Below are 22,718 nucleotides of genomic sequence, written 5' to 3' on the forward strand. Positions count from 1 at the left end.
TTATTTTTCTCTGAGTGATATGTGATCAAAGGAGTGTGAAGATTTGCTAGCATTGGTGCCCTTTTTCCAGCTGCATCCATGTGAACTCTGGATATGGCTGCAGAGTGCTGGATTTAGAAGAGTCTGAAAAGCGTGAATTTCTCTACATGATAGAATGAGAAGATACTGGAATAGGATGGAGTGAATGGCACATTTCTACACTCCTAGTGGGAGGGATGAGAAAAAAAGGTGAGGAAAAAGAAAGAATGAAAAAATGGAGAGTCCAGGTTATTGCCTGTAAGAAGACCACATTTAGAAGTGTTATAGGGTAGTTTTGGGGTGCCTGGGTGGCTCAGTCGGTTAAGCGTCCAACTTTGGCTCAGGTCATGATCTCACGGTTTGTGAGTTAGAGCCCTGCATCGGGCTCTGTGCTGACAGCTCAGAGCCTGGAGCCTGGAGCTTGCTTAGAGTTCTGTGTCTCTTTCTATCTCTGCTCCTCCCCCACTTGTGCTCTGTCTCTGTCTCTCAAAAATAAATAAATGTAAAAAAAAAAATTTTTTTTTAAAGAAGTCTTATAGGGTAGTTTAATAGCAAAGATTTTTTAAAACAGGGGCTTCTTTTACTTAATGTTACATAATTTAAGTGTTAGTTGATGACCTTTCTCCCATGATTCCCAAATCTCCAGTAAAAGTTTTTCCATCTGCCACAGCCTTGAATATATGGTGACTGGGAGGAGGAAATAAAGAGGAGAGGCCACATTCACGTCATTGCCATGGCAGCAATTGCATTATCTGCTTCCTAGCTGTGGAATCATGAGCATCATGTAACACTGAGGCTTATCAAGTTATTTCTAAAACTCCTCTTCCAGCCTTGCCCTGGAACCTTGACCCAACACTATGCTGCCTAACCTGGATTTCACCTTTTTTGGGTAACTCTGTTTATTTTTTTCTCAGTTACAATCCTTGAGTCAATACTGGTAAACTATAATTAGTGTATTTGATTAAGTTACCTTCAGAATTTTGACGTATTTTCAGAAACATGGGCATATTAATGATGGTGAGAGTGTGAGTGTTAGTAGAGGAAGAAAAGGCAGTATTCCCAGGATACCACAGGGGGTTTTCTAGCATATAAAAGGAATAGCACAGTCTCTGGAGTTTATCCAAGAAAAGAGGGCTTAAATTCAATACCAGGACCTGCACTAACAATGGAAATTTGTGCTATGATATAATGTCTTTGAGTCATAAGTTCCTCATTTAAAAATGGAGATAAGAATACCTACTTACCTAGAGATGTTTAAAAAAAAAAGAAATGTTAAAGAAGTTAATTATATATGCATATAAAATGTCTGGCACAGAATACTCAGTTAATAGTAGCTGCTGTTGTTATTATTATAATAATAGTATATATTTAATCAAATCTGATCATCTAAACATTTATTAACCTCACAGTATAACACAGGATAACTTGGACAGGCAAACTACATAACTGATGTCCCAAAGTGCTTCATTCCTAACTGATTAAGTCAGGCAAGTACCCTCTCACATATACACTGGATTTGTTTTACTCAAGCTATTATATTTTTCTCCTTATATGTTACATAAACAAACTACAAAATAAAATAGTACTTCAAAATCTCTTATGTTTATTCTTTTTTCATATAACCTTACCTTATCCTTATTTTTTTCTTTAAAATGTTTATGTTGCTGGCTGGCAAAAACAACCTAAAGACTTAAAAAAAATCCATGCCATACAAGCAGGGAAAAGTTTAACCGTTTCTCAGAATATGTGTTTTCTCTGTGTATGTGTGTGTGTTACAATAGGATCTTGAAGAAAAAGATTTTATACAAATCTAATAACTTTTTAATTATTGATGTGTTTTTCTCTTTTCCTTTCTTTGTCCAAGTTATCTTGAAATATCTGTTTAACAGGAAGGAGATAAGAACTTCTTACTAGAGAAATACAAGAAGTGAAGAGGTTGGATTCAGCCACTAATATGCAAACTAGCGCTCTGTGTAACCAAGAAACAAGATTACAGTTAAGAGAGCAAGAGAGAAAACTTTCCAGATTACTTCATTTTCTCCATTAAAATATCAAGGGCTTGAAGGACCTATCTCACAGAGCTCTCCTGTCCCACAGAGATACTTCTTAACCCATGACAGAAAAGCAGCCAAGCTTGCTTCTCCTCTGTGGCAGAAAGGAGATGCTATGAAGGGAAAGGAAAACAAACAAAAAGCCCATTTTCTGGTCCCAGGAGAGAATGGGAAGGGACAGCAAGAAAAAGAAGCATGAGGTGAGTGTATGACAACCTCCACCCCCCATCCCAATTTACTTTCAGAGAGAGGAAAATGTGGTTTAGAAAAGTGAAGGTAACGTGGGAGGAGAGTGACTGTTCCCCAATTTCCTATTTAAGATGTAGAAAGAGCTCACCTTATGTGATGCGCTTGTGGCTTGGCCATACTTCCTTGCTGTTCTATGAGATAGGAGAGAGGGACCTTAGGGCTTAACTTGGCCAAGCTGCTTTCTAGACTTAAATGATATGAATGAATGTTGAGAATAGAGAGATCAGCTATGGGGCTTACTGGGAGCAGCACAATGATCTCTGGCAGAGATTAAGGTTTGAGAGTTGGAGGACATGGAAGAACCTTGTGGGTCTGCAGCTAGCCAGGAATCAAGTCAGCTAGGGAATGCCATCAAAATCTGGTTAGGACAAGAGGCATCATTTTCTGAGTAACACTCCCTACAGACCAGCAGTAGAGGCTGCATCTAATTGAAATCAGATGCTAACCAGGGCTCCTCCACAGTAATTCTAGGACTTTCTTTCCAACCTCATCTGGGAATCCCTTTCACACTTCCTAGGTTGGAACACTTGTTTCTTGAAGCACATACTTCTTTGTTTTCATCCTCATTATTTTCTGGAACATACCAGTTTCCTAAAAGAGTTTTTTGGGGAGAGGAATGATCTTAGGTACCTGAAAATGTCTTTATAATATTGTAAGTATTATATTACACATATCCCTCAATTAACAGTTTTAGTTTATTTCTGAGAACCCATTGCTAACTCAAAAGTTGTTAAAAAAAAAAAAAGAATAATTCCATCAGTTTTAAGGGGGAAAAATATATTGTATTTCTTTCCCAACGCAAAATAATACCCAAATGATTTTCACAGAAAAATATATCAATTGAGCAAATAATTACTTATATAACTAAACTATAATAATCTGAAAATAAATATACATGGTTTGTAGGTGAAATTTAATAATAAATCTTTATTGTACTCATCAAGAGAAGAGTCATCTTGACAGTGGGTTGTGGTTAGTGGAGGAAAATATAGGAAGCAATTCTTTGAAAGAGTGGAAAATGTGATAGATAATGAACTTTTAGGCAGGCATTTGGTATCTGAAGCAGGTATGCTTTATAATTTTGTTTTCTTTGAGACTGTGATCAAATAAATGCCATGCATGACATTTTTAAATATATACACATAATATTTATGTACTAAGGGTCATAGAAAACCATGTGTTTTCCTCCTTGGCTATTTATTCATATTTAAGAATGGGGCACTAAAATGCTGACTGGACAGTGTATGTTCAGAGGTTAGATGTGTGGATTGGGGGGTTGAGACTGTGTGGTGACTGAAAGGGGACACAGATGCTTGCTTTAGAACCCTCAAATTATAGAAGCTGTAGGATTTTCCTTTTAGACTGGTTTGTTTCTCCAGAAAGCACTGCTCCAATCTTTAACTAAGGAATGCATTTGATGGATGGCATAGGCTTAGCTATCAGTATTCTCAAAGCTGAATATGAGAGGATGGCTAGGGTCTCCTAGTTCCCTCCATATACTTTCAATTAATCAAGTCTTCAGTATATGTCTCTAAGGCTAGTGCCAGGCTGACTCAATTTCTCCAGAGAACAAATTTCTTTTATACTACCAGCATGCAGGAAGGTAGATACTGGCAACAGGATGGAATTAAGATGCCTAACAGACTTTCAAACAATCTTTCTGCCCTCTTTGGTACCTAATGCTTCTGATTCATGAATGTTTATGGTTCTCTGATGCTTATCCTCTTGTATCATTTGACATCTTTGTCTATAAAAACTTAGATTTCCATTTTTTTCTTCTTTGCTTACATCAGTTACTAATTCGTCATTGGCTTTCCCACTTCAAAAATTTGTTGACATCCGTTATATAACATCATCTCCCACCCTTTTGCCCCTTCTAGTTTATACATTGTTATTCATTTACAACAGTTTTGAAAGAAAAAGGGCAAACATGAGTTCCTCTATAATATTTAACTAAAATTTTTCTTCTCTCTCTTTTTCTCAGGAAAAGACAAAAGTTTGCTCATTCAAATGATTTTGAACTAAAATTTTCAGACCAAAGAGTAAAATTGAAGGACTATAATGACAAAAAAATGAGAACTTAGGAAGTGTTTTAATTGACCTGGAAGTGAAACTTGGGATAGTGTGGTATGGGGAGTTTAATTATTAAATGGTATCACAGTCATTAATGTGTAAAAGAAAAGACTTCAGTGTTAAGTAAACCTGGATTCAATTTGGGACCTGCCATTTATTAGCTGTCACCTAGAAAAAGCTGCTTTGGCTTCCTCCTTTGTAAAGTGAAGACAGCTAAGTCTATGATAAGGTTTTCGTGAGGCTTAAAGTAGGTAATATTAAGTGCTTAATCTAATACCTCACACAAACATGGTGCTCTTTGATACAGTTATTACATAAATTTGGCTACCCATCATAATATTTTGTACTCCTGAAGAGTTCTAATTTCATAACACTATTATTTTTTTTACTGTTTTTATATAGGATTTACATGGTATATATAGTAAATACATCATATAGAGTATGAGCATATTATATTGTATAAAGTATGAGTGAGCAAGTTGAAGAGGCACCAGCAGAAGAGGGATGCAGAAAGAAACATAAAGAAGAACCAGAATCTAAAGTTTCATCTTTGAAACCACCTATTCCCATTCTACTCTACCTGCCTTCCACATTGTAAAGACATTTCTACAAGTGGTGGTTGCTCAAAGTTATCCACTGAGCTCTCCTGTGGATGTTGAAAGGATTCGATCTATTCCAGGAAAAAGGAGTAAAATTTACAGGTGAGCTAAACCTCTGAGTGTCACAAAGGGTTGAAGCTTATGAACAGACACTTCACCTGGCTTCTTCCACTGACTCTATTCTCTGCTTCCCTGTGGTCTTCTTTGGGATTTTAGCATAAGTCTATCTTCAGAACCACAGGCAAACTTCCACCGGAGTTGTTGACCAGGGATCAAATGTGCAGTATCATGTTTTGGTATTTGTTTGAAGTGCTCAAGGATATCAAATCTTGCAAAGAAAACCTGGAAAAATGCATGTGTTGGTCCTTCATTAAAATCAAACTTCAGATTAAGGTCTAAATCTGAAACTTGAACTGCTTAAGGAAAATTATAAATATTAAAACCACTTTTCAATCATTTTCCAAGCCAGGCAAATTTCCCTTAACCCAGCCTCTAACATATCTATTTCATTTGCAGTCAGAGTTTGTATATGGGACGATGTTAAGTAAAATAAAGTATTCTGTGAAATTACTCCTGATTCTTTTCTGGGTCAGGAGGGTTTTGATATTAAGCAGGCTAAATGGTTCCAATTCTTCTTTTCTTGAAATTAAATAAACCAGAGCTGCTTTTTGACTGTTTATTAAAGAAGAAAATGAGCTGCCAAGATACAGTTAATAATATTGTGTATCTTTGAATTTGTCACGGAGGGACTTTTAACAAGCCCTAGCATGACATCTTGTTTTTGCATACCCCAGCCAAATAACTTCTCAAATTTCTTATTCTTAAAACTGTTCATTAGTACAAGCTGGTAATCTAACTACAGCAATAGCCAAGAAACATTGCTTATTCAGCCACTAGAACAAACTGAGCTGCTTTAAGTGATTTTACCTACTGACTCATTAAAATGAACCATCATAATCCAATCTTTTTATTTATGCTGAAGTAGCTAATGGCTAAAGGTGTTTTAATTTATCAACAAGAGCTTATACATAACTTGCCTATGAGGAAAAGCATCATTTTAGGATGTTATCCAAGAACAGAGACCCTACAAGAAGAGACAAGAATCAAGAAATAAAAAGGCAAAAGGGGAAAGTTTATACAGTCCTGCAACTTTTAAATTCCCATTATTGAAGTGTTTCAGAGGTTGATCTGCCCAGAGATGGCCATGGCTCTTCCCTCCCCAGCTCCCCCCACCCCCGCCCCAATTCCAAAGTACATCACAACTTCTGCTTCCATTGTTAATTTCCCTTCTGCTGCTTTTTTAAAAAAAAAATTTAAAGTTTATTTATTTTTGAGAGAGAGAGTGAGGGAGGGGCAGAGTGAGAATCCCAAGCAAGCTCCACACTGCCCTTGCAGAGACTGATGTGAGGCTCAAACCCACAGACTGTGAGATCATGACCTAAGCCAAAACCAGGAGTCTGATGCCCAACTGACTGAGCCATCCAGGTGCTCCAAGGACCCTTCTGATTACATTGGGTCCGCCCAGACAATCTAAGAATAAATTTTTATCTAAACATCCTTAATTTAATCACATCTGTAAGAGCACTTTGCCATTTGAGGTAACATATTTACAGAGTCCCAAGATTAGGATATGGACATCTTTTGAAGGCCATTATTCAGCTTACCACAATCACTATACCAGGGAACTCATAACTAACTGGAAAAGACTCTCAGCTGATTCATGAACTTCTTTAATTATATCTAACCTGCTACTTTTACAAAAATTTTTCACTGTATAGATGCACATTTGGGAAAGTGCCAGTTCTCTAAACTTTGTGTCTTTCACCTATAAAATGGAATTAAGGCCTACTTCCATAATAGGGATGTTCTAAGGATTAAATGACATAGTGGATAAAGAGCAATCCCCACTGTATCATACAAGAGTGCTGTGGCATTGTGCTAAAAAGTGAGTCTTCGGTGCAGAGGGGACACATTCAACTTACTGTTGCATTTGCAGTACACTGGAATTTCATACTAGTCACACTGAAACAACTTGAATTAAATTGCATGCTTGATGAGAGAAAGAAATAATGTAAAAATATATACCATGCTACCTGTCATTCTACCCAATAGACATATGAAAGAGTGAGTATGTAATGGGTTACCTGAATCTGCTCTTCCTTGGTAAGGTTCAGTGTTCTCAGTTGCCCATCCCATGTCTTACTCCTGAACTTTGTGTGAATATCAAGGGCTTCTTTGCCTTTTTCTGTTTGAAGACATGAATAGAGACTACCTGCTCCCTTCCCACTTGCCCCTCCATGGAAATTCAGGCTACATTTCAATTTCTCATAATTTCAACCATTCATTAAGGTCACGAGTAAAATGTCTACCTCACAGACTCCATCCTCTGAGCTACACCTTGGCCATACTTGACTATTCGAGATTTTCAAAGACCTTCTGAGAAGTTGCTCCTAGATATGATCCCATATATGAGCCATCTATGAAGAGAGATAACTAAGGAAAAATAAATATCAAAAGAAAACACATCAAAAAGAAGAAAACACAACACAGGCAACTGTTTAAAAAAACATATTTTACAGAATCATACCCTTTACTCCACTCCCTGAGACCTGCACAACCTGCCTCAATTACCTTTGTATGTGCTGGCATTAGGTACATCCATTCTAGGAAAGCTGTGCCCTAAACAGTGAACTTGAAGACAAGACCTCCATGGCAATTACTTCAGTTGCTCTTTAAAATTTTTAATAATTCTCTTTCAAGGATTGGTTTTTCTATTATCAATGTTCTGAGCTATAATCAATTGTTACCTTTTTCTCAGCTCTTTACCCTTATGCTTTCTTTCTCATTGCATTTGGTGTTCAATTTTGAGAAGAAATCTAAAGGATTTAGGAACCCATATGGCTACCTGAAAGAGGAGTGTTCTATGACCCAGCAATTGCACTAGGAATTTATTCAAAAGCTACAAAAATGCTGATTCAAAGGGGCACATGCACCCGATGTTTATAGCAGCACTATCAACAATAGCCCAACTATGAAAAGAGCCCAAATGTCCACTGACTGATGAATAAAGAAGATGTGATATATATATATATATATATATATATATATATATATATATGTACATACATACATACATACAATGGAATATTGGTGATCAAACAGAATGAAAGCTTGCCATTTGCAACAGTATGGATGGAACTGGAGGGTATTATGCTAAGCGATATAAGTCAGTCAGAGAAAGATATCATACAATTTCATTCATATGTGGAAATTTGAAAAACTCAACAGATAAACATAGATAGGGGAAGGGATGGAAAAATAAGATAAAAACAGAGAAGGAGGCAAACCATAAGAGACTCTTAAATACAGAGAACAAACTGAGGGTTGTTGGAGGAGAGGTAGTTAGGGTTAAATGGGTGATGGGCATTAAGGAGGGCACTTTTTCAGGATGAGAACTGGGTATCATATATAAGAAATGAATCACTGGATTCTATTCCTGAAGCCAAGACTACACTGTACATCAACTAACTAGAATTTAAATTAAATAAATTTTAAAAAAATAAACTAGGAAGAAGGAGGAGGAGGAGGAGGAGGAGTAGAAGGAGGAGAAAGAAGAAGGAAGAAAGAAGGAAAAAGAAGAAGAAAGAAGTGTTCTAGACAAAGAATGAGAAGTACAAGGGCCTTGAAGTGGGAGCTCAGTAAGAAGACTGGCTGACAGGAAGTGAAACAGTTGAGAGCGAGAGAGGTAGGAGCTAAGCCAGAAGGATAATGTAGGTTTTAAAAGCACATTAGTCAGACTTATTTCTTGCAAAATTTTCAAAAGGATACAAAATCCAGAAAATGTGAAAAAAAATTCCTCATTGTCCCCACTGTTGTGCAATTTTATCAGTTCCAATCTGTCTTTCATTAATGTCAGACTGACTCCAGAGAAAAACGTTGCTTTGAAAAAAATTTTTCTTGGATTATGAAGCATTGAAAATTTAAATGCTTAAAAATTGTGTATCAGATTTTTTTATAGTTTCATGTGACAGGAAACCCAATCTAAAAGGGATTAAGAAGGGTTTAGGAACAAAGGGAAAGTAACTGCTTCATGTATCTGAAAAATCAATTATTTGATGGGTAAAGCGGAATGGGAAATTTAGGCTTCCAATTATGGAAAGAATAAGTCACAGGGATAAATGTACAGGTACAGCATAGGAAATGTAGTCAATGGTACTGTACTAATATTGTATAGTGTGACACATGGTAACTACACTTGTGGTGGACATAGGATAATGTAGAGAGTTGTTGAATCACTATGTTGTACACCTGAAAATAATGTAACACTATGTGTCACCTATGTTTGAGCTAGCTGTTCGAACTGTAGACTTGGATTGGTCCTCAATCAAATCTAATGGAAAAAGAATGAGAGATTTTGGGAAGTTCCAGCATGTTACTAATTTTTATTATGTCACATACAAACTCCTGAACTTGGCTACAAATGGCCATATCCAAGGGGATGGAATATGTTTATTTCTCTCAGTTCCTATCCAGTAGAACATCCCTGAATGAATCTCCAAATGGTGGTACCAGAAATAGGGTGACTTGATGTTTGACAGCAAATAGACAACCGAGGAAATAAATGTTCACTTATTTGTCTACCCCATCTTTTCATCCAATCATCTTTTAAAATATCTCTATCTACATAAAAAAATTTATGCTATGTCCCACAGAAAACACAATATCCTCACCTTTCCCAAAGCAGTAACAAGTCTCATTCACTTACTGCATATATATCTATTAAGTACAAAATATCTTCTCAGTGCACAGTCTTTTCAGACCCATCTCTAACTCCTCTCAGCCCACAGAACTAATGCTATATAATACATTTAATGAATACCAAAACATCCAATACACCTTTCCTTGCTAATCTGACATTGGGGAAGAGATACAACATACAGCAGTTGCTGCTACATAACTCATCATATCTTGCACATAGAGAAGGCAAAGACACTTCAACTCAGTAGTGAAATGTGGTTCCTTGGTCAACAAATCTAGTTGTCCTGTGCTCTCTAGAAGGATCTTTATTGCATTGTTGAGAAGGAAGTGATTAATGACAGGTTAATAAACCACTTACTAGTGGGGATAATGGGGGGAAAGAATGATGTCCACCAGATCTTCTTGCACATAGGGATTCCCTAACTACAATATAGGATATTTCTGATCCATCTATTTTTCTTACAGATTTTGCCTGTATCTGGTGTCTGTAACCTTTGAAATATTAATAAAGTTTGATGTAAAGTGAGATCTATGATTTTAGTGGGTGTGTTTTGATAATTCAATCTAGTGAGTTAACACAATTGTTTTCCATGACCATAACTGAGATGAGTAACGTAATTCTTTATCAGTGTTCTTTGTTTAACCTCAAGTTCTGAAGCCTGAGGATGATTTTCAGGTTTGAGACAACCCTAGCCTCTTGTTTGTAAAGAATGAGATTTCTCTAATAGTAAAATTTATTTAAACTCTTGATATAATTTTAATCTATTTTCATTCACTCTATAGCATGGGATAGTAAACAAAGAGAGATATGAAGAATCAGTGTTTAAATCTGAAAATCACCCTTCAATTTCCTGTCTTCTAGAAACTGACTATGACCACTATTTGGCTTTAATTATGTGCTCATAAAAAATATGTTGAAGTCCTAACTCTTGGTACCTCAGAATGTGACCTTATCTGCAACCAGGGTCATTGCAGATATAATTAGTTAAGATGGGATCATACTAGAGTGGGCCCTAAATCCAGTATTACTGGTGCCCTTAAAGGAAGACACATAGACACAGAGAGAATACCATGTGAATGGAGGCAGATTCAAGTGATACATATACAAACCAAAGAATGTAAGAATTGTTGACAATAGTCAGAAGCTATGAAGAAGTCATGGAACAGATTCTCCTTCAATGCCTCCAGAAGGAACCAACACTGCTAACACCTTGATTTTAGACTTTAGCCTCCAGAAGTGTGAAACAATAAATTTCTGTTTTAAGCCATCCAAGTTTGTATTTTGGTGCAAGTTGGTACTCTGTTATAGCAGCCCTAAGAAACTAATACAGCCACAATGCACTGCTAATGACATTAGGCCTGGGCTGAATGTGTTTTGTTTTGTATCTGTGCCCCTGGACTGCATATTCCCAATGGGAGTAATTTATCCCCTTCTTGGGCCATGACTGCTTAAATGGAAATATGTGTGAGAAGTTGGAGATACTAGAATCTCTTCTCAACTACCATTCTTGCTAAGTTGTCCCACCTCTGATTTTGCTTGAGTCAACAGTAGCCTGGGGCAGAGAACTTGGCTTTTCCAACCCTGTCAATATACTTGCAGCTATCTCAGATTTCAGACTGCAGGTAAAGGACCATCATACAAAACAATATTCTCTGATTTGTTTTCAGATGGAACAGATCCAGCTTAAAACTTCCTCGTTCTGGTTTGACATTACTAATGACTCTATTTTGCTGAATTTTTCAAAACAAGTTCCCTTGTCCTGTAGTCTTGTTCAGCACAAGACACAGAGTGGACAATTTAACCAGTTATTTTGCTTATGCTTAATTAAAATTCTTTTCAAGTCTGGGATTGAGAGACCTGCACTGCCCACCATGGGACCTCATGAGCTTGGCCAGACAACATACACAGTATAGTTCCTGCTCAAAAGCTGGCACAACCAAATATGGCTCAAGATTTTTCCACTTTGGTTTACTTTATTGCCTTTCCAAATGTAGTTAGACCAGGTTTCTAACAATATCCACTGTGACCTTTTTGTCTCTATAATCAACTACTTTGTCCTGGCTATATTCTCACATAAGATCTCTCCATATGGTGAGATGGTTGTCACAATTTTAAACTCACATTTTCTCTAAAGTCATTGAAGTGTTAGCAAAATCAAGGGTCATTTCATGGGCTTTGATCTGGTTACATTCTCATTCCTAAATGAATCATAGTAGATGGATTAATACCAAGTGCTTAATGACAAGTCTGAGTCATATGCTCTGGCCTCCACACCTCCAAAAACACATGGGCTTATTATGAGGAAGGACTAAATCCCCAAATGGCCATTTGCAGAAGTGGAGGACACTGAATATCGACGGTCAGAAAATGTGTAAATAACAGAATTAAAACTTTTTTTTAAATTTGTATTTGAAAAATATATAATGCCTACAGGAGAAAATAAAAACCACTGGACCAGTCGACTGATGAATGGATAAAGACTACAGCATATCCATATAATGGAATATTACTTGGTAATAAACTACTGATGAATGTGTCTAAAATTTTTTTTTAGTGTGTCTTAGCTTGGGTTGCTATAACAAAATGCCACAGACTGGGAGGCTTAAACAACAGATATTTATTGCTGATAGTTCTGGAGGCTGACAACAAAGAGCCAGCAGGTACTCACGCCCAGTGAAAACTCTCTCCTTGCCATGCAGATGGCTGCCGTCTTGCTGTGTTCTTATCAAGTGGGAAGACAGAACTCTGATCTCTCTTCCTCTTCTTATAAAAACACTAATCCCATCCCATCCCCACTGTTATGAACTTATCTAAACCTAATTACCTCCCAAGTGCTCCATCTCTGATTATATTAGGGGTTCAGACTACAACATATGAATTTGTAGGTGGGGCACAAACATTCAGTCCATTGCAAGAGTGGAAAGCCAGACAAATAATGTATGATGCCCTTATATATAACTGTAGAAAAGGTAAACTAATCTACAGAGGCATAAAGCAGATCAATTGTTTTAGGGACAGGGCTGGAAAGGAATAGTGGGACTGGAGGGACTACTCAGGGCATGAGAAACTTTGAGAAGTGTATATGTTCACTATCATGATTATGGTGATGGTTTCACAGGTGTATATAAGGGTCAAACTTAACCAATTGTACACTTTAGATATGAACAGTTCACTGTATGCCAATTATCTCAATAAAACTGTTTTAAAAATATTCTATGGTACATTCTTCCAGTCATTCTCTGTATTTGATATTACTAAACTGATTGTAGAATTCTTTTATAAATGGTTCACCTAAATTTTTATTGTATTTTTCCATATTCTTAACACATCTTTTAATATTACACTTCTTTTTGAGGTTTATTATACATCTGGAAAAAAGCATGTATCATGAATTGCCAAAACTTGAACATATCTGTGCAAATATCCCTCAGACCAAGAAGCAGACCAGAACATCAATGCCCACCTCACATTCCTTTCCAATAAACATTCTATTTTCCTTCCTAACAGAACCACTATTCTGACTTGTAACAGCACAAATTCATCGTGCCAGTTTTGAGTTTCATATTAATAGAATTGTAATAGTATCTTTTGTGTTTGGCTTTATCTAGTATTATATTTGCGAGACCCATCCATGCTGCTTCATGTAGCAGTGATTCATGCATATTCATTATATATTCTTAGCATTTCATTGTATGACTATATCATAAATATCTTGTCTGTTTTTCATGAGTATTTTGGTTATTTCAAGGTTGGAGCTTGCACAGTTAATCCCAAGATTATTCTTGTATCTTGTAGAGCATGTGTAGGTATATTTTTGTCAGTACACCTCAGAGTAGAATTGCTGGGTCATGAATATTTGTATCACCCTAAAAAATTCCTTTGGCTTCCTTCGCTCCTGACCCATACTTTAGTACTAGAAATTTACAAATAGTCCTCTCTGGAATTGCATATAAATGAAATCATATATGATGTACTCTTGTATATGGCTTCTTTCTGCTCAGAGATACAATTTTTTTTTTTTTTTAAATTGCTGAAGAGTGTTTCATTTGAATAGATTGCACTTTGTTTATCCATTTATCTGATGAGCATTTGGGCTGTTTCCAGTTTTGTTACCATGAATAAAGCTACTATGAACATTTGCATTACGATCAAAGAGCACAGTCTTGGAATTTACTGAGGTTTCCTTTATGGTCTGATACATAGTGTGGTTTTGTAAAGATTCCTTATGTGCTAGGAAATAATGCATATTGTGTCAAGTGAAATTCTATATAAATTTAATAGGTCAAGGTTATTTAGATCTTTATCCACTTATTTTTTTCTCTGCTTGACCCCTTAGTTTCTCAGAGGATTTTGTTAAAATCTCTAGTTACAATTTCTGATTTCCCTGTACTATTACTCCTTAAAATCTCTAGTTACAATTTCTGATTTATTTCCCTGTACTATTACTCGCTGTTGCTTATTTTTAGATTATATTGTTGATGTATGTGTTTATGATGGACATGTCTTGTTACATTGTTCCTTTTACTAGTATGCATCATTCATTTTCTCTTCTCTTTTGGCCTTGAATTTTGTTTTGTCATGTATTAAAATTGTTACCCTGGCTTGCTTTGGTTCATATTTACTGGTAGGCTTTTTCTCATACTTTTGCTTCTATATAAAAGTGTTTCAGGGACAACATGTTGTTGGACCTTGTATTTATAATTCAATGTAATTATATAAAACTTAGTTGAATATAATGAAAACAAAAGAGAACTCTAACAGCTTATTTTTTGTTAGGTTTAACTTATTTTACATTCATTTGAATTACTGCTACATTAGTCCTTTATATCTTAGCATCTTTTTTGTACTGCACTTTCATTTGCCCTGGCCCCATTACTAAATTCCATTGGGCTACGGTGAGTTTTCTTCTGATGGATTAAAAGTTACACATTTTTCGTATATTTGTAGTATTTGTTTTTAACCTAAGCCCCATAATCATGTTTAATGATGTCTTAAACTTTGCCACCGTTTTTGAGTAAATAAACCATTAGTAAGCTCTCATGTTCTTTTGGTTTCTTCCCTACCTCCTCCTTCCCTGCTTTAAACTGGATATACTTTCTTTTTCTTTTAGTTTCTCTTTATTAAACTTATCCAATAGGCATGGGGTTTGGAAGAAAGGATGGGAGGAATGAACACCTCTGGATGTGATGTTTAATAGATCACTGGGTTCATGGTCCTGAAGTTTAGAGAAACTCTAGGCTGGAGGTTTGGAATCCTATAAAGCTGAAACCACTGCTCAAAGGAAACAGGGAAATAAAAAGGGTAGAAGAGAGAACATGGGTATTTAAGGTACAGGTATAAATTAAAAAGCTTGCAAATGACACTGCAGATCCATCACCAAGGGAAATTGCGGTGTCATATAAAGGGATCATGTATTAAAAATGTACACACTACAAAAGGTTCCCAATTTACAATGGTTTGACTTATGATTTTTTGCCTTTATGATGGTGTAAGAGATATACATTCAGTAGAAACTGTATTTCAGTTTGAATTTTGATCCTGTCCTGGGCTAGTGATACGCAGTATGATACTCTCTAGTCAGTGGTGGGCAGGATCAGCCAGCCATGAGATAATCAATACACTGACAACTGTTCTATACCCATACAACCATTGTTTTTCACTTTCAGTACAGTATTCAATAATTACATGAGACATTCAACACTTTATTATAAAACAGGCTTTGTGTCTGATGATTTTGCCCAATTGTGGCTAATGTAATTGTTCTGAGAACATTTAACATAGGCTAAGCTATGATGTTCACAAAGTTAGATGTATTAAGAACATTTTCAACTTACAATATTTTCAACTTCAATGGGTTTATTGGTATGTAACCCCATCATAAATCAAGTAAGATCTGTATATTCACTACTCAGGAATTAGTTTTACAGACGTCACTACTGAGCTTAAGTCCAATTCTGCTGACAGTTTGATTACTCTGATTCCACTCCCAAAAGGCAGTTACCTGGCCTGCCAGTGCCCATCAAAAACAGGATTCTGGTCACAAGTGGCCTTCTTGCAGTTACAAAGATTTTCTGTGGTCTTTCGCAATTCCTTGCTTAGATAGGCAGAATGGTGGAGAAACTCCATATCCCTCAAATAACTCCCACTGTATTGCCTGCAACTTTATAAAGAAAGAAGTTCATTTGATTTAACTGTTAAGATGACTAACAAGACCTATCATTTGTAGTTTAACATGGATTAATCAGATGACTTTCCTAATATCAGAAACTAAATCCATGGGGGAAGGAAGGAATAAGGACAATAGAGTTTAACCACTAAAGTCTTTAAGAAAGGGAAAACTAGAATGGTTTGGTGAGAAGTATTTTGCTTAAGGTAAAAACTGAAGGCATCAGGTTCCTATACAATAAAAACACGACTTGATGGGAATTATGCTATCCATTGGCAGAGTCACAGAAATGTTACTTTGAATAAAGTGGGTTCCAAAGAACATGAATTTGCCTGAGATTAAGTCTTCAGAGACTTTTAGGAAAGATTTTATCTTATGCTACCTTCCTAAAAGCAGTGAACAGCAAAAGAACAAGTTCCTTAGCTGGCTAAGGAACCAGCATTAAATATCTAATAATCTGTTTGCTATACGACCATCATTAACATTATCTCTGCTAACACATAAAGCAAATCATATGTATCAAATGCAAGCCTAAGCCTTGTGATTACATTAATGATTAACATCTATTATTTACTACATACCTAAGCCTTATGATTACATTAATGATTAACATCTATCATTTACTATACCAAGAACTATCCTAAACAATTTAAATATATTAATATTTTTAATATAAATATATAGATTTTTCCACTTGCTGAATTTATTTCAACAAATCAACTTAGAAATGTCATAAAACTTCTGACATATAAACATACTGCCATGTTATGAAACAGATGTTAACACCCGCTAAAAGTCAATAATCACTTGTTAGGAAAGCTGTTCATTAATAAGGCCAGTCTTTAGCAAAACTAAAACCATTCTGTTTCTTTAGTTTTCCCAATCTAATAAAATATTATCAAGCCACAATCAAATAAAATAAAGACAACACTGGATGGACAGATGAGTACTACTGGTTGGTTACAGCTGTAAACAGATTCATGTTGATACTACGTGAAAAAAAAATTAAGCCAATTACATCAAATAAATCATGGCTTTTCTTTAACACAATTTACTACGTGATGTTAATTATGGTCCTTATCAAACGTGTTTGGTAAAGACTATTTACAATGTACATGGCTAAGCATGCATTATTTATAGTTACAAAAATACCTGCCAGTTTATACAATAGGATATATACATATTAAACCTATATAAATGTAAACCAAGGACATATAGGTTAAACATTCCTTTAAGTTATATTAGTAAGGGTGGTACCAAGATTTGAATCCAGGCAGATCCATAACTCAGACTCCTAATTATTTCACCACACTGACTTCTACTTATGTGTATAAAATTCCATATTTGAATTTGTCTCATTTTCTTTAGTTTCTGTCACTAAGGGTTGAAAAATGTATCACTGTTCTTGAAGCAATTTAACACATCTTTCTCATATCACTGCTAATAAAAACTACCCACCAGCTCTTCTGTCTTTGTGGGGCAGAAATCTGTTGATACACTATTGTACTTCTCATTTGAACACTAAAAGGCAATTCAGGTGAAGGTTTTAAAAAGCATTTTATACTGAATATTTAGAAATATGGTACACACAGACACCACCATAATATAAAATGCATATAATATTAAACTATTTTCTTATAAACCCTTAACATGGATGGCTGATAGCTTCCAAGAGACAAAATTTTGGACAAAGGTACCAGATATTTTGGGGGGTTCATTTTAAATATCATTTAGTCATGCAAACAATTAGGAAGTTTTTAAAAAAATAAATATGACAAATATATGGATTTCTGAAGTAGAAACTGACATATAAATCTATATATTTTCATAATAGTTCTCATTAAAGCATCTTCAAAGTATTCTGCAACATGAAGTTGAGAGCTCAAATTAGATATAATGAAAACGCATGAGGTTTTATTAGAATTGTGTAATTCACATACTAAATATTTACATAAACGTAAACACAAAATTGCAAACATATTTGTTTTATCCTCCAAGTCATGAGCTTCATGAAATCACTTACTGGTATAGTTACAAGATAAACCTCCCAATTCTGAATGTTAACAAGGAAATACCATAGGAGCAATAGGAGAAAAATGTAATTCTTTCTTCTGAGAAGCAGTGAAAAAGTAACATAACTGCCCCTTCGGGATTGTCAAAGCTTTCCTAGAACTCCTGGGGGAATATATTCTTTTGTAAAACAGTGAGAACTAAAACTACATCGCTTTACCAGCACACAGACCTATGATAAGCTTTCTTTTCCAAACATACAGATGCCTACAACTATGAACCATAGGTTAGTGAACTGGACTAAAATGCCCCTAACCATCCATATCCCCATAAAGGCAGTTCCAAAGAGGTGGGAAAAAATCTATTACCTTTTTTCACTTGAACAGCTTCAATAAAATTTCTACTATGAGTTTAAAGAGAATAATCACCTTACACATAAGCAAGCTTGACGGTACTTAAGATGAAATAAATACTAGTTATCAGAAGAGCATAATTATTAAAACATCAAAACTTAACCGGGTTATGTTACTAAATTAAAAAGTTAACACAGAAGAGATAAAGAGGATTTTCTTGAACTAATTTAGAATTTCCTGAACTAATTTTGAGCAGTGGTCATTAACCCTGACTACAAATTAGAACCTGAGAACTTTAAGAAAAATAGAAGCATGGCCCCCTACCTAAGAAATTCAGATTAAATTGTTGTGGGGTGGGATTCATATTTAAGAGCCCTCCAGATGATTCTAATATGAAGTGAGGGTTGAAACATTAATTTGGAAAAATCATTATTCAGGGTGGATTTGACTTAAATAAATTATTTAAAACTCAAATACATGAGCACTTCCTACATGATAGGCATTGTTCTAAGTGCAAATAAGGAGGAAATTCTTTTTTTTCTAAAAAAATCATTGGATAACAATATATTTTTTATCTTTTCAATAGTTATACAATTTTATTAAAATATTACTCAAAGCTCTTATTATAATCTGCTGTCATGAAAGATTCTCTTTACTTTTCTGAATTATCTTTGTTTGATACTATAACAGAAGAGATCAAACTCAGAAACTTTTTCTCAAGATACGTGGAGAGAACATAAGATTAACATAGATTTTGTTTTTCAAGTCATAGTATATGAGGTATTCTCCATCTTATACCTGGAGTCACAAATCCATAATTTAAAAACTGAAACTGGGTATTGCTTTAAATCCTGAATAGAATCTCCTAAATCAAAAATGAACTATGATTGGTGTCAGTGCTTGATTTAAATTGCCTAAAAAATAATCTATGACACAACCTCAGGCAAGCTAGTAAGAGTGGGTCTTTAATGTAGACTATGTTTCTTTTTAAAAAAAAATTTTTTTTTTCAACGTTTATTTATTTTTGGGACAGAGAGAGACAGAGCATGAACGGGGGAGGGGCAGAGAGAGAGGGAGACACAGAATCGGAAACAGGCTCCAGGCTCTGAGCCATCAGCCCAGAGCCCGACGCGGGGCTGGAACTCACGGACCGCGAGATAAGGACCTGGCTGAAGTCGGACGCTTAACGGACTGCGCCACCCAGGCGCCCCTAGACTATGTTTCTTGTGACCTATTTAGAAAATATTTCTTTATAAAAACTTACAGTAATGATTTTTGAAACAATTTAGTTATCTCAGAGGAACAGAAATACAGTTTTTTAAATTCTATAGAATTAGAAATCAGTTACTATCTCAGGATGATAGCTTGAGCTTTAACATTTTAAATTAAAACCAACTTTATTCGATACTGTAAAACTCATTTGAAATGTATTTTAACTCAAAAAATCAGATATAAATTAATAAATTTGATTTATATCTACTCTTCAACCTAACAGTTTTCAGGTTTAAATTTGCTAAAATTAACTATTAATCCTATATGAGGCTAACTACCTTTTATAGCTGGAAAGTATGCCAAAGACGATGAAATTTTGGTTAAACTGTAATATATGCATTTATAGGAAAATGCAACAGCAATTTGTTTTCCATAGTTGATGGAATTAAAACAGCTTTAAATTTTTTATGAAAGCTCAGTAGTCAAAATAAATATTTAATAAAAATATACACCATAGGAAGATATCAAGAACTTAGTGTTTAAAAATAAAACTTTGTCACATTGTTTTGCCTTCAGTTAAATAAAGAACTCAATTTAGTTGCTTAAAGTATCTAAGAATGATTAAGTATGTTTTTGGAACAATTAAAATTCAAATAACACTAGAGAGAAAACACTAAGGTGAAAGAGAATCTTACTATGTTTTAACTCAAAAGTTTAAATGAAGTTATAATTATTGGAACTTTTTCAATCTGACTAGACTCTAATAAACCTGAACAGTTTGGGGAGTAAAAAAATCAAAGATAGCTATGATTTATGTGGGGTTCATGCTGTGAAACTCTCAGTATGTAAAAAAATAAAAATACAGTATATATGAGCACCATTAGAAATGTGTGTATTTAAAACTTTACCTGATTAAAAATTGCATTTCAGAGTAAAGTTAAGGACAAGCACACAATTATGAAAAATACATTCTTAAACTAACATGTCATTGGACTTATTTTAAAAAGTTTTACCTGGCAGTCCTTCTAAAAATCAACCAAAGAACATAACCTAAAAGAAGCCAGTATTCTTTTGTGGTGCCAAGTTCCTTTGTTAAACAGAAGTTACCAAAGAAAAAAGAATGTGTTCATTAAGTGTTTTCAATCCATAGTCAGATTCCAAAGGTAACAGAAGGTAATGAAGTCAACTAATAAATGCAAATTCATAGAATAAACTAGCATATGTTGAATCTGCCCCCAAGGGTTTATCATTCAGGCTTTAGATTATTTTTGAGAGTAGTCAAGATTACTCTGCAGGTAGATTCTTCTACATAAAAGATACAAATTTGCCAACTGTAATTTAGTATTTCTGCTATATTTGCCAAAACTCAGAACTACTGTCATATCTTATACAATACATACCCTGGAGTAACACAGGTATTTAATGAAAATCGTATTTTGATCCTATGTAGAGGCAGCTCATGATAGACTGTCACATGTACACTTGTTGTTTTTTCAAAGCTCCCAGTATAAACAATCACATAAGATAGACTGAAGTTCTTTGAAGACATTGTCACATGATAAATAATACTATTCACCATTTAAAATACGTTCAATCTCTTCTAGTCTTTTTAAAGCAGCAACTCTTTTTTTCTCAATTTCTTTGATTTCTTTTGTTGTTTTATGGGGTGTCTCTTTGTCTGTACTTTTTCCTAATAGTTTGTTGGACTTAGACTGCCTTTTATTATCACTTGGTTTTATGATCTGTGTAGGTCTGGGTTCACTTCTTACTTCTTTTACACTTTCAGTTGGAATTTTGTCTCCTTCTACACCTGAAGTCTTACCAGCTGGGGATACTGGCTGTTCTGCAAAACTAGATGAGGATATTTTATCCCTGACTATATTCAAATGGCGTTGAATATATTCTTCATGTGGTGCTAATGCCAATGTTTCAACCAGGCATCTTTCAGCTTTTAGTAAGTCCTTCTCTTCAAAATAAACAACACAAAGATTGTGTTTTCCTTGCACATTGTTTGGATCCATCTCCAAAATTTTTTCAAAACATTTTTTTGCTCCAAGTATATCTTTCTTTTGATTCATCAGAATGTCTCCCTTTAAAATGAGACCCTTGATATGATCAGGATAGTATCTGAGTAACTCTTCCAAAATTGGCAAAGCCATTAATTCCTTTGCAGTCTGAGAATACAGGAGAGCCAGATTAAACAAAGCACTTCTAAAATCGGCTTGCAATTTTATGGCTTTCTTCATCCACATCTCTGCTTCACTGTCCTTTTTGTCATCCATGGCAAGCATTCCCAAATTGAAATAACCATTAGCATCTTGTGGCTCTTCATTTATGTAGCTAAGAAGGCGTTTTCTAGCTTCAGGTCTAAGTTTAACCTCACCTAAGAATAATTTTTTTAAAGAAAAAATACATATTGTTAACAAATGAATTAATAAGCCTGAGGAACAAAAGCCACTTTCAGTATTTATCTAGTTAAGATTACAAAAAGACAGCATCAAAACAACTAATTTCTGTACCTACATCAAAAAGTGGAATGAAAAAAACCCAAAGTTTTCACAGGAAAGACAGTTGTGTTTGAAACACTGAAATGATAGCCTATTTCTTTTCCTTTAAAGCAGAAAGAGTGTCTCAAAAATCAGAAGGGATGACATACCTCCTTAGTTAAGAATCTAACTGGTAGTAACAGAGGAAGAAAACACAATTAGGGGGAAGAGGCCTGGGATTTGCCAAAAATGACATGTATTCTAATCTTGACTCTATTAACACTATGACTTTATACATTAAACAAATAACTTCTCTGGGTTAGCCTGCTGAATTTTCTAGGCATTACATGGGATATATGTAAAACAGCTCAGCAAATAGTAACTACTACTGGATAAACAAAATGTTTCAGTCTTACAAAATCAGATTTTTAATTACTTCAATTTTTTCAAGATTTTCAAAGGTAAAAATATACCATTAAATATAAAGCTTATAAATTTAAATATAAATTAGGATGCAAATATTTGAGATAATTTCTATTGCAAATAAATAGAAAAACTTCAAGTTCCACAACTACAAATCTTAGGGTGCAATCTTGTGTTGAATACTGGGCATTTTTCATGATTGCCAAGGTTAGCTAACTTTACAAAAACATTAGCTTTTCTCTAAATTTATGTTTTGAATACCAGGCATAAATATCTCCCTCTATACTTTTATTTGACAGTAAGATGAATAAAAAACATT

General features: G+C 34.9%; 2 protein-coding genes across 2 annotated transcripts in view; both read right to left on the reverse strand.

Annotated features, from left to right (window-relative positions):
* Window positions 1-6,704: 6,704 nt before the first annotated feature.
* On the reverse strand, window positions 6,705-21,039 carry LOC147579007 (uncharacterized). Its single transcript, XM_086712706.1, has 4 exons — window positions 20,891-21,039; window positions 17,374-17,436; window positions 15,751-15,909; window positions 6,705-7,483 (listed from the first exon to the last, which is right to left on the reverse strand). The coding sequence occupies exons 1-4, from the start codon at window positions 21,037-21,039 to the stop codon at window positions 7,468-7,470; spliced, it is 387 nt and encodes a 128-aa protein (XP_086568832.1). The 3' UTR covers window positions 6,705-7,467.
* Window positions 20,537-22,718, reverse strand: part of TMTC3 (transmembrane O-mannosyltransferase targeting cadherins 3) — a 55,366-nt gene continuing 53,184 nt past the window's right edge. Inside the window, exon 14 of the mRNA XM_025926833.2 lies at window positions 20,537-21,873. Within this exon, the coding sequence (XP_025782618.1) occupies window positions 21,059-21,873 (815 nt within the window). The 3' untranslated portion in view covers window positions 20,537-21,058. The remainder of the gene's footprint in view (window positions 21,874-22,718) is intronic.

The sequence above is a fragment of the Puma concolor genome, chromosome B4 (genome assembly GCF_028749965.1).
Source record: "Puma concolor isolate L17-30 chromosome B4, mPumCon1.1.hap2, whole genome shotgun sequence".
NCBI lineage: Eukaryota > Metazoa > Chordata > Mammalia > Carnivora > Felidae > Puma > Puma concolor.